This window comes from Neopelma chrysocephalum, unplaced genomic scaffold, assembly GCF_003984885.1.
Source record: "Neopelma chrysocephalum unplaced genomic scaffold, ASM398488v2 Primary Assembly neopelma1_69, whole genome shotgun sequence".
In the NCBI taxonomy this organism is placed as follows: Eukaryota; Metazoa; Chordata; class Aves; order Passeriformes; family Pipridae; genus Neopelma; species Neopelma chrysocephalum.
This window is the reverse complement of record NW_020897729.1, coordinates 3,572,654-3,584,838: the sequence shown is the minus strand read 5'-3', so window position 1 is coordinate 3,584,838 and position 12,185 is coordinate 3,572,654. Positions and strand designations below refer to the sequence as shown.

At 40.5% G+C, this 12,185-nt stretch overlaps 1 protein-coding gene across 1 annotated transcript; it reads right to left on the bottom strand.

The window, feature by feature from the left end:
• Positions 1-1,522: 1,522 nt before the first annotated feature.
• Positions 1,523-11,497, bottom strand: FETUB (fetuin B). Its single transcript, XM_027685683.1, has 7 exons — positions 11,155-11,497; positions 6,703-6,813; positions 5,233-5,320; positions 4,533-4,699; positions 3,517-3,627; positions 2,513-2,596; positions 1,523-2,050 (listed from the first exon to the last, which is right to left on the bottom strand). The coding sequence occupies exons 1-7, from the start codon at positions 11,374-11,376 to the stop codon at positions 1,634-1,636; spliced, it is 1,200 nt and encodes a 399-aa protein (XP_027541484.1). The 5' UTR covers positions 11,377-11,497; the 3' UTR covers positions 1,523-1,633.
• Positions 11,498-12,185: the final 688 nt, after the last annotated feature.

Here is a 12,185-nt window from a genome sequence, read left to right as displayed (position 1 = left end):
CTTATTTATAGTAATAAAATAATACATTTTAATTGAATTGCATAGTGCCAGGATACTTTGACAAAACCATAATTTTTTGTTGAAAGGCTCTTTAAATGGGGAAATTATGCAGGATCTCTAGGGATGATAGAGTATCATAAAAGCTTCAGAAACAATAATATTTTATTGATTTTGTTTTGAACAAATGGTTTTACAGATCTAGTGGCAACTAGAGAAAGGCTCTGTGGTCTCACACGAGCCCCATAATTTTATTGCAAATATCAGTGTAGTCCTGGCCACAAATTACATTTCTTTCCTATGTTCGTTCTTTTTCTTCTTGTTGTCTTCTCATTTATTTATATTTGTTATTGTCAGTACGATTACTATGTCTGACTTCAATGAAATTGATTTTTCTTAGCTACAGGCTGTGGAGTGTCCCTGTGGTTTTTATTATAAAGCAGTTAATATGACCTATCTCAAGAAAGAATTAGGCTGATTTTGTAAATCATCTTTTTTTCTGCACAGCAGGGTCGGTAAAGCATAAGAATCTGAGTAGCCTGGGCTCGATTCTCCAGCAGCCAGAACTACATGCAGAGCTTTCACATGTGGGTAGCCTCTTCCATGTGCTTTAAGTGAGGGTGTAAAGCATTAGGAAAATAATAATCTTTCTTGAGATCTTCCACGGAAAATAAAAATATCACATTATAAATCAGAAATTAACCCACAGAATAACAAAACCTCTCACTGGTGTGACTCTCTAAGGGCCCTGAGAGCATCCCCCCTCCGGGAGGGTTGGCTGCTGGGGCTCTGGGCTCAGCACAGGCTGTTCCCCTGGTGACCCTCGGGACCCTTGGTGCTGCTGGGCAGTGCTGGGGGAGGGCACGGCCAGGGCTGACCCAACCTGGCTTCCCTCCCGAGGAGCTGCTTTAAGATGAGGTGCAGCATTTTAGCCCCTGCCTGAGCTCCAGCTCCTGTGGCAGCACAGCTGTGCCTGTGCTTGGCCATGGACCCCGTTGGTCCAGATATGTAGCCTGTTTTCCTCAGACCCATCATGTCACTGTGGACTTGCTTGGAGATCAGTCTGACTCTGGCTGCTGTAACCAGGCCATGCCTTGCTAATTCCTGACTTAAATTCAGACCTGCCTTGTCACCCCTGAACTCACACAGTGATCTGGCTTCCTCCTATAGCCTGACTCCCATCCCTGGGTCCACCCTGCTCACCTGCTCAGGCACCACAGGACAGGCCCCTGCCCTGCCAGCCTGGTTGTCACCCTCAGTTTTGTCTCACCATCCCTTGGGGAGCTGCCATCCCACACTGGGCCCTGACAGACTCTTGCTACTGAGGATATTTTTTTTTCTAATGCTTTCGGGCTGTCTCAGCCCTGCAAGTTCTTTTACCCTCCACAGTTACCTTTCCTTCATCCTCTTCCTGATGGGAGGCATTTGAGAATTAGAAGCCAAATACTTTTGTTGGAAAATGCCCCAGCTAAATTTCTTTTTATAATCTATTCTTGTGCTTTCTTAAAACTGAGAACTCCAAAGATGAAGACTGTGATAAGCAATTTATTTACTTGAAGATGTTACACAATTGCAAGACTGGGTTGCCATGGTGGCTGTTATTTTGTTACAGATAGCTGAGGTGGTTGGATGCTGGCTAGACCGTGGTAGGCTTTCTAGTTATCAAAGGATGAAGGATGCCATCCATCCGCTTTGCTTCTCCTGGGCACGAGTCTGATAGAGAAGGTTCTTCAGGAAAAGGGAGAATAACTGGTCCAGTGACTGGTTTGGTCAGGTCTGGTTTGTTTACTTGAGTCTTTTCTCCATCAAAACTGGGTGTAGGTCCTACAGCCTTTGGTGGAACTGGCTTTCCATCTTTATGTTCATTTTGACTTTCTCTTAGGCTATGGAAACTGATGTCCTCATCTGAAGGGGGTAGAATTTTAACCCAGCCCACTGTTTTTTCTAGTTGTGGGGAGAAAGGGTCAGCTTCTGAATGAGAAGCTTGTTGATTCTGGATGGATTTTTCAGGTGTCTGATTAGCTTCCTGTTTCTCCTCTTCAGTGGCAGGACCCTAAATAACAAGGAATAAACAAGTTCTTCCAAATTCTCTCAGATATGATCACCCGTCACACTAAGGATCTGCTGCAATTACAGTCTGTCAAGACCAGCTACTGAACAGAAGCTCAAAGAATAGACAGATATAAATACTTCTTGTGCCAGGGGAGATGGGTGCATGAAACTTGGGTAATTACAGTTATTGCCCCTTGCATTCCCTTTGTGATTTGCAATTTCTTTGTAGAGCATTCTGAACACATTCTGTGTGATTGTCTCTGTACTTACTCTTTTGCCTTTTATCCCCCTAACAGCAGTCTGTTTGATCACAGGACAGATTTCTTCCTGATCTGGCCTTATCACTTCCTTGAAACACATCTCTTTGTGAATAAGAAAACTTAAAAATGGGCTTTCAAGTGTTCAATACTTGTTTTGTAAAGGAGTATTACTCTTGCAATATTAACATTAGATTAAGAAATACCTGTGGACTGTAGATTTCACAGGATACTCTGACAAACTTTTCCATGCGACTGTTTACTACAGAGCCTTTGCAGAATCCAGTTTGCTGGAAGAAGAAAATACAAGCATTTTTTCACATTGTGGCATTGATGCTAAGCTCCTATCTTGTAAAGCAAGTGATTATGAAAGGCTGAATAGTTATAGCTTCTGAGTGTATTTGTAGGGATAAACAGCTTGGGCAAACTTTTATTTTGGGATTGGCAATCTTACAAAGGCAGGCAGCATTTTGAAAAAGGCTTTGTGTTTGCAAAGGAGGGTTAGGTAACACAATAGTAAAAATAAGCTGGCCACTTAAGGCCAAACCACAACAGCTTGCTTATGTTCTGCTGCAGCAAAATATCCCTATGCAGGCAAGTTGCGTATGGAACATAATATCATTTTTCACAGAAAACCAATTTCACACCATACTAGGGAAAGAAACCATGAAAAAAAATGTCATTTCTAGTAGTTGTGTTTGTACTAGGCTGTACATGGCTTGGATCTCAGTTGAGATGGGGCTTGAAATGTTATCTCTTGACAACATGCCCATTTACTCTTCCAGATTGTCATAGAATTCTTTCCCTAGTTCCTAAGCGCTTTCCTTAGCTGACCTAATTGTAGTATGAATATACTCCTTATGCATTGTTTGTGATTTATTGTCTGTGTCTGTTTCCTTGGAATGAATTCTTAAGAGTCATCCAGTTTTGTAAGGTGATGGCTACCTCACCTTTCTCTGGATGGTATTTTCTTTTTCTCTTTTTTGTTCATGGATTTCTAGGTCAGAATTCAGAACTTTTACTGAAATGTTTTCTCTATTCTAAAGCAGTCTGTAGCGTTGCAAGACAGGAATGAGCTACAATCCATAAAAAGACGCCTGTGGGTTTTGGTTCTTGTCTGCAAAGAGCCAAGGAGTTATATACTAAGTATTCACTGAGGAATCATAGTATCTGGAAAGCAGGTGTTTATACAAGGAAAAAAAGTACTTACAGCTACTTCCGATGGAAGTGGCTCACACTTGACGTCAGCAACCGTGTCCTTTTTGGAGCAGGATGTCTCCTGAATTAAAAACTCCACAAAATATGCAGGACCAATGACCCACTGTAAATGAGAGGCCAATGGCAATTAGACTTTGTGCATATATCAGGAAGAATGAAGAATTCTGCTGACCTTGAAATAGATGTGAAACTCCTAAGTCTGGAAGGAGCAGGTTATACTTGGGGCATTACTGATAGTTGTGTTACAGGAGAATATTTTTTATTTGCCAGTGCTGCTGTATTGCCTCGTCATTTTTTACCTCTTATATATGCACAATCTTAGTAACTCATGGATTAGCTATAGTTGAAATGAGTTTGGTTTTCATTATAAGTTTAGCATCCACGTAGAATTATGTATCCAAATACCTTCTTCAGTTCTTTGTTGATAATTTTTGGCTGTTTTAATGAACAGGATCAGTTTACTATTTCTGAAATCAGAGTTGGAAAATGGAAGCCATGAAATAATGTATTGTAGTAATATCTGACAGTTTGAGGCAAAGAAGGAAAGCTGCTTTGTTATCTATACATAATGAATTTTGGAGAGACCAGATAATACTGTGGCAAACAAACAGGGCATAGCCATGAGATCATTAACTCTCTGTTAGTCTAAAATTAGTTTTAAACCATGCTCAAACTCATTCAGTGAATGTGTTTGGAAGGGATGACTGTGCTTTATTAAATAATTTCTAGTAGGGAGTCGCTAATTCATGGTGGTGAAAGAAGAAAGGGCTCACAGTGAAGCTTTCCTGAACTTTGGAAGCATATCTTTGTCTTGAGTTTTGCATAAAGCCTTTCTTTTTGCAATAAATGGAATCAAAGTCTTGACTTAAGAAGATCAGGAGAATTTTGCATAAAATTCTTTACTATACAGATACAAAATCAAAACAATCTGTAAGACATAACAAATCATAGAACAGGAGGATCCACACTTCTTGAGGGCTAAAACAAGTCAGATGAGCCTTGGCTTACCTGCATTGAAGCTCTTGTGACATTGAGGACAGAGAAATAATGAGTTTGTTCACTCTCTTTGTTGAACTTGGCGAGACTTTGAACAGCAGCGTCCAAATATTCAGGCTTAGTTGGAGTGTCATCAACTGGGCAGTCAGGACATATTGACCAAATATATTTGCGTGGAACTTTTTATTCAAGCAAAAAAATGTCATTAGAGAAGGCAGAACCATAAGAGCATGTTGATAGTGGAGGTCACTGTAAATACCCCTACACCCCCAACCCTTTCCACTTGTCCTCCCCTCCTCTGGACTAACAATATGTAGTTTTCATCCCTCAACAATTTTGAATCTTTATGTATTTACAGACCCATAAAAATGTTGCAGTGGAGGCAGAGACACTGAAGGAAAAAGTTCAACCTATTGACAATGGGCTTGCTGTTTTTACTTGCCTTTCATAAACCCATAAAAATGCTTTTTGGTTCAGAGGGTAAATGCCTATATAAAGGCTCTGCTGGGTGTCCCAGAGGTTAAAATAGTTATTACTGAACTGCTCTGAGCTGCAGGACCTCACTGGCCTTATGATCACTGACTTGAGAAAATCAGGGCAGCTGAAGCTAATGGAAATAGAGTGGTGTCATAATTACAATTAAAATTTAAAGTAATGCTATTTGGCAGAGTGTTTTTCCACTCCTTTTCCAAAGAGCGTGTTAAAGACATACCTGGTTGTAAAGTGCACTCATAAGTATTCAGATGAGAAATATTTCTTTCCTGATTAATGTAGATAATTGCTTTGCATTGACCATAAACCTGAAACAACATAAACATTTAGAAACAGTTAATGTTGCACCCTTTGCACTGATCGTGTAGTACCTAGACAGTGAGTGGTTAATTTTCTTCTTGCAATCATGAAATTCTTTTCAAGACAAAGGTTTTGTTAATACTCAAATGACAATGAAGCACATTTCTAAGCATCTCCTTTAGAAATAAAAGGATAGATTATTCCCTGGTGTAATTCTGAGCTATACAGGTGCAGCGCTTGTCTGCAGGGTGGCCTACACAGGACCACTCCTCTGGCAGCTGAGAAGTGCCCAAGTGTCACAGAGTGCTTTCCCTGGCCAGGCCCCTGCCCTGGGAGCCAGGTTTATATCTAGAACCAAGAGAACTTAAACCTGGAGATCAGCTCAGGGTGTCTGGATCCAGTCCCCTGTCTTCCACCTATTCTCTTTCCCCTATAACCATAAGAAAAGTGGAAGGAAGGACTCTAAATCAGTTTTGTGGCACAGTAGGGTCACCCTTGCACACAAAAAAACCTCTGACTTTATGGCAGAAAAAATACTGACCTACCCATTGGACCTGTATATTTAAGAGTTGAAAGTGTATTCTCTGAGAGCTTCTTAAATATTGCTACACGTGTGATCAGGGCCTCTGAACATACATTTCTTGGTGCCACTGAAGCCATATCGACCACATAGGCTTTGCACCCTTTTCCTGATGAAAACTCTGTAATGAAAAGTGAGGAGAATTTTTTTTTTTTCGAGTTTTTCATTTAAAAGCTGAAACTGATTGACCTTTGAAGCAGTCCAGGACAATGTAATCATAACTTCCTTTTTTTTTCACATACAACTTCTTTCTTGTCATTCTTCATTTTATAAGGTGGGTTTTTTTACTTGTTCAGAATCATTTTGGTCACCTGCAGCAACAGTCTTAGGCCACTTTCTGTCTTTGCAGCTTATCTTGCTGAGCTTTCCTTTTTCTCCTTTTTCAGTGCAATTTTTGCAAAGTTGTCAGAATAAAAGTGGAATTAAACTAAACCAAAAATCACATGTTATATAAAAGTGAGTTTCTTTTATTCCCTTCTTGACAGGCTGTCTTTAAAATAAACTCTTACAGGGTTGCTATAAAAAGTAAAACATTATTCTAAATAGTGTCCTAGCATGGCTATTTAGTTCAGTCTGCTTATTAGCTCTGGTTGAAAACTTTCTTTTGATTTTCATTTTTTAAAATAAATCTTACCAGTCTATAAACTGATTAAAAGGTACAGAGTAAAACTGTGGACCTTAAAAAATGGGGTTTGATTTCTTCTGAGCTCTGTTGCCCACTAAAAATGCATGTGTAGGGATTTTGCTGTCATCAGTAGTACCTGAGTAACTCATCACATCTGAGATCAAATAGGAAAATAAAATCCTTACAGCAGAGTGAGCAGGTCTGGTGTTACAGTTCTTCCACAATTTTTTGCTGAGTACATGGCATTCAGTATCTACTACATCCAAGATGAGATAGAAGACAGAACCAGTGATCTCCTGAAAACAAGAAACAAAAGGGTCACATCCCAGTTTTGTATCAAATAAAGAAGAGACATATAAAAGGGAGAGATGAAGAGAAAATATGAAGGTGAGATGCATAGATATCCTGAAAACTGAACATTCTGTGGGACAAAAGTGGCAAATCAGGTGACATTTAGGCCCTGTTAGGACAGGCTTGGTGATGCATTGTGTCAGCTTTAATTAAAGAACAGCCATTTAGTCAGTTTTATCCTTCTGATTCTGGTACCAACCAGAACCCAAGAATAAGGACTAAACATGGTGATGTTTTCATTGTCAACTGCATTTTGTTATCAGATTTGAATGGTAGGTTACTTTGCCTGCAATAAGAATGAGACAATAAATACCACAACTAATAAGAAACTCCTAACATGGAACATTCCCAGTAGGAATTAAGAAGAGAAATATCTTATTTCTTAGAGTAGTGTCTTTTTCAAGTATGGATACTTTGCACTTTCTGTAAAGAGATGATGGATTGTGTTGATGCAGACAGCTTAAATACTCTTTCAGCTCTCAGACAATGCTCTGAGAGACCTTGCATATCCACATAGGTGTGTCTGACTCACTTAAAGCTTCAGTCCTGTGCTTGGCTTCTGAGCCTGTGATTAAGTCCAGAAACTTTTATTCAGTTCATTGCAGCACAGGGTGCACACAGCAGTTCAGGCTTAACTTTTGGGCAAACATCTTTTGATGCAAGAGGAAGGAAGGACTAAAAGTACAGCTCCACATATCCAGTGATCACACCATGTGGTGCAGGAGGATGAGATGCTGCATGGTGCAGCTCCTCATTCTGCTTCCACTGTAGACGTGGGTAAGCACCTTTGCTGGATATTTAGCAAGGATACAGCTTAGTAGGATCATGTTTTATTTATATCTTTAGTGGAAAGCTGGAAAGAGGGCAGCTGTCATTTATACATCCTAATGAACTTAGAAGTGAGTGTTAGCTGCGTGTTTAGACTGAGACTGAACACTTGCTGAAAAGGGAGAAAAACCAAAACTGAATGAGAACAGTGTTCATTCATCCCTGACTGATTTCAAGGGTTTGTGGAGAAAACATTAAATGGGGCAAGTCTTGTAGAAGTCTGGGCCAGTATCTTTGCAATTTTGGCTTTAATTTTGGTTTCTATTTAACTATGACTAAAGACAAGTCAATAGGGCATCTAAAGGCTGGAGTACAGCTGGCTTTTTTGGTTTTATAGTGCTTAGAAAACTGCTAGGAGGTGTGTGTTCTGGAGTTCTGAGGAGATTGAGGGATAAAAACTATTCTGATCACGTACTGTAGAGATCTATGGGATGGTGATTTTATGTGAGTTCTAACATATATACTTGTAATACTAAATCCTTCCAATATAAAAAAGCAAAACTAATAGAAAATAAATATAAAGAATGATTAAATTGTTTTGTTAGCTTTGTCTCTAACTTCTGTTCTTACATATGCAACTTCTCATGTTTTCTATGATTTTTTTATTTTCATATCCTCTTTTTTTTTCTCTAAGTGTTCTATGAAGTAATCTGGTAATGTCTTGCACTGAGCTCTCAGGGTTTGCCCACACTAATCCTGAGGTTTAATTATAAGTGTCATTTTGAAGGCTGTGAAAAGATCAAAAGCTATTTTGACAAAGAGTGGCGCTGAGGTTCAGCAGCGCTGTGCACAGTGGCACGGCAGTATCCTCACACCTGGCTGCACAGACCCTTCTGTGGAAGGAACTAATCATAATTTTCTGTTTGCATACAAGGTATCTAAATACCATACTGATATGTCTCCTTAATATAATAGCTAATGTGGCTTGAATCAGTAAACAGAAAGTAAGCCCTGTTAAGGAGTAATTGCTGTTTGCTGAAAATGTGGTTTTGAGTAATGCAGCATTTGGTATAAGCTTGTAACCTTAAATAAATCCTCTGTGAGAGAAAAACACCACTATGACTATCCTGCATGAAGAAGAAATAGCCAAGAAAAATATGTATCTTTAAGGAATCTCATAGCTGGAACTGGTGACTTGAGCTTTCAAGTTGGTTGTTAAGGTATTTGGAGGCAAAAGAGCGCACACACCTCATTAAAGAAATGATCTTATCATTTGTGTTTGGGGTTAGATGGGTTTCCTGAATCATGAATATTGATTGTAAAGTTTGGTGACCTTGGAAACACTACATGCAACCAGGGCAGAGCAAATGTATTTCTTGTTGCCTGTAGCTCTCTTGTATAATACCAACTCTATATAAGCAGATGAGGTTATTATAAAATCTGCACATCTTTTGATCTACCTGCTTCTGTATGTATCACACTCCACTGGGGAAAGGATAATTTGGGGCTTATTTAGAGCTCAGCAGATCACTGAAGGTTTAATCATCCTTATTTTAATTTTCATTAGAAGACCGTTATGCAAAGGCCTTTTGATATCTGCTTAGTATTGAATAAAAACTTCTGTATCTTTTCTGCATTGCCAAAAAGATCCTTTCCTCAGCACTGCTGGTGCCAGGCTGCAATATGTGCTGGGCAGCCTGGGAGCCAGAGGAAATGCGGCAGCAGGGTGACCTGGTGCAAGGGAAAGAAATGAAATATTTTGGCATGTTTTGTAATTTTGGTTAAGTGCCTGTCAGTGAAGTTAATCATGAGTATCTTGTATGAAAGGAAGCTCTGTCCTACTTGCATATAAGTTCATAGCAGATGGCTCATTAGTTTCAATTAGAGCAAAACTGAACCACAGGTTGCTTAAGGGCAGATTTGAATTTGAAGTAACTTTGAAAATGTTTTTATCCTCAGTACTGGTTAAGAAGTGGGAGGAAGGACCACTAACTGGTAAAAATCCCAAGGATTTCTTTAGATTTTTGAGAGGAGTAGGAGGTGGCATAAGGCTGTTACTGTCCATGAACCCCCCTGACATGGCAGACTGATCCTTAGGTACTCAGTTGCAGCAGCAGCAAAAATCAGATAAAGGACTGAGATTGTCTGGTTTGTTATTGCAATGTCTTGAAACACCTTATTTGCAGGATAAAAGCATATTAGATGAAAAAATAAGAAAGAATAAAAGTAAATTAAACCCCCAAATGAACAAAGGGTGCTTGCTCTAAAGTAGGAAGTTAGGTCTCTAGGGAATTAAGTGACAGACCAAATCACATACAAGGACCAAAATTCTCCTGTGCTGAGATATGCTTGGCACAGTTGAAGGAAGAGGCATGGAGATGAATGATTTACAACATGTCTGCACTCTGGGGTGGTCATAGCAGGGGGCTCTAATTATTATCAGTAGGAAATAGCCTGAGGAGGGGGGTCTGAGTACCGAACTGCGTGACTGGTGATGTGGCTTCTGGGCCAGCTCAGAGGCAGCACATGTGGGAAAATTCTGACCAGACGTGATCCAGTTGCTTATTGGGCACATTCTGTCACCTGAGCAAAGCACATGGAGAACTCAGTGCACAGCCCAGCACAGTGGGCGTCTTTAGCTGCGAGATCTCAGGTTGCTGGAGGCCACAGAGTGTCTGCAGAAACCATGTCCTTGTAAGGGCAGCAGGGAGGAGTGTCACATCCTTGCCAGGACAGATCTTTAAACATCTGGCAACGAGCCTGATTTTCATTAAGAGTTCAGAACTCGGCCTTTTAGATAAGCTTCTGGGAAGTGAGTAGGCATTGCAGGGAATGTTAGTAGCATGCTTCCACAGTGCATTATCTGTTGTGGGCCTTGTGAACTCATTTCAGGCTGTCCCTAGCTGGATCCAGTAGATTCAGATTGTGTTACAAAATAGTAACACAAAATAGTGGTGAATTAAGCACACATAGAGAAATAAGATACTTGAGGAAATGTGAGTGATATTCCATAGGTAATTGCAGTGTATTTTTTCACTTGAACTGGTTTCAGATTTCTTCTGGAGAGTGAGTCATCTTTTAGAGGTCTATAAAGGAATTCCATGGTCCCAAGCGGGATGTGTTTACACCTGTTAGTGCTTACATCTTTTGTGCAAAACACACGATGACTTAACAGCCTTTGCACTCCAACTGCTCAAGGCAGTGGGAAGAAGGTGTAAAATGAAATTAAATCAGAGTAGCGGTGTTTCATATCAAATTTGAACTGATGCCTGGAGCTATTCCAGGGGCAGGCAGCAGAGAGCCATGACTGAGATTTGCTCTCTAATTGCCCACAGTGGTGATGAAACTGTTTCTAGTCATGTGTGCATAAAGTTGACATGGCCTCTGGAGTCCTGTGAATGGAACTTTACGTTTGCCTTTTGAAATATTTCTTAATTCAAATAGATATTTCTAAGCAATAGCGATAGACACAGGGCTCTCCATGGGAGAAACAGATTCAGAGCAAGAGGGTAACCTACCTGAGGTTGTTCTCGAACGCTGGAAATTCGGTAGAGGCTGAGTATGTAGCCCTCTGCTCGATCAGCATTGATCTGGCGAAGAGCCAGGTCTGCAGCCTCCTCTACTGCGGTGTCGTCGCAGCGGGGGGAGAGCAGCGCGGCCGCTGCTCCGCGGGCAGGAGGGGCGGCAGCGCAGGAACAAAGCGCCTGAATGCCAAAGAGCATCGGAACAAGCCAAACCATTCTGCTCAGAGAGCCGGTGCAGCAGATCAGAATGGTCAGTCAGGATGGAGGGGCTGAGACTTGAGTGAAACCTCACACTTCTGTAGTGAAGCCAAATCTCTTTATAAACTTGTGCCCCCTTTTTATTACACACTGACCATCACCTTTAAACCTACAGCTGCAACAGCAAACACTAAGTCAATGATTACAAGGTTTTGCAGAAGTGTTGTCACTTCCTCTGAGACCAGACAGTGCTTTCTCCTTCTGGCTTTCCATCTCCAATTCAGACTTCACTGGGCAGGTCATGCGACTTTGACCTTATGGCAAGGGACAAGAATACGCACACAAAGCTGCTTCCTTAAGAAACTAGATTTACTTAAATAAGCCTATATACAGGACAGGCTGGCTCCACCTCTGTTCTGTCAGTGATCCTGTTCTTTTTGCAAATAAGACAATGACAAACGTCTCAGTAATTGGAATGGGAAATGGATCAGCCCCACAAGGTTGACTGATTTTGCCCTTTGTGTTTTTTAAGTGCCAATTGTAAACAAATATATTGACTCTATTATATGCAGTCAGTTTGGTTGTGATAGAAAGCTTGGTTTGGATTTATTCTGTGAGCATTTCTACTCATCTGGATACCTACACATGAATGGTACCCCTTAGAGGTATTGAGACCCCTCAAGGATCTCAATGGAAAATTCTGCCTTGAGAAACTTTAGTTTGAAATGACAGCAGTGTGCCTTGTGAGTAACCTGTCAGGAACTCCATGCTGGAAACAAGGGGGAATAACTTTACAAGTGGCTGTTATCTTGAAGATCTGGAGAAGT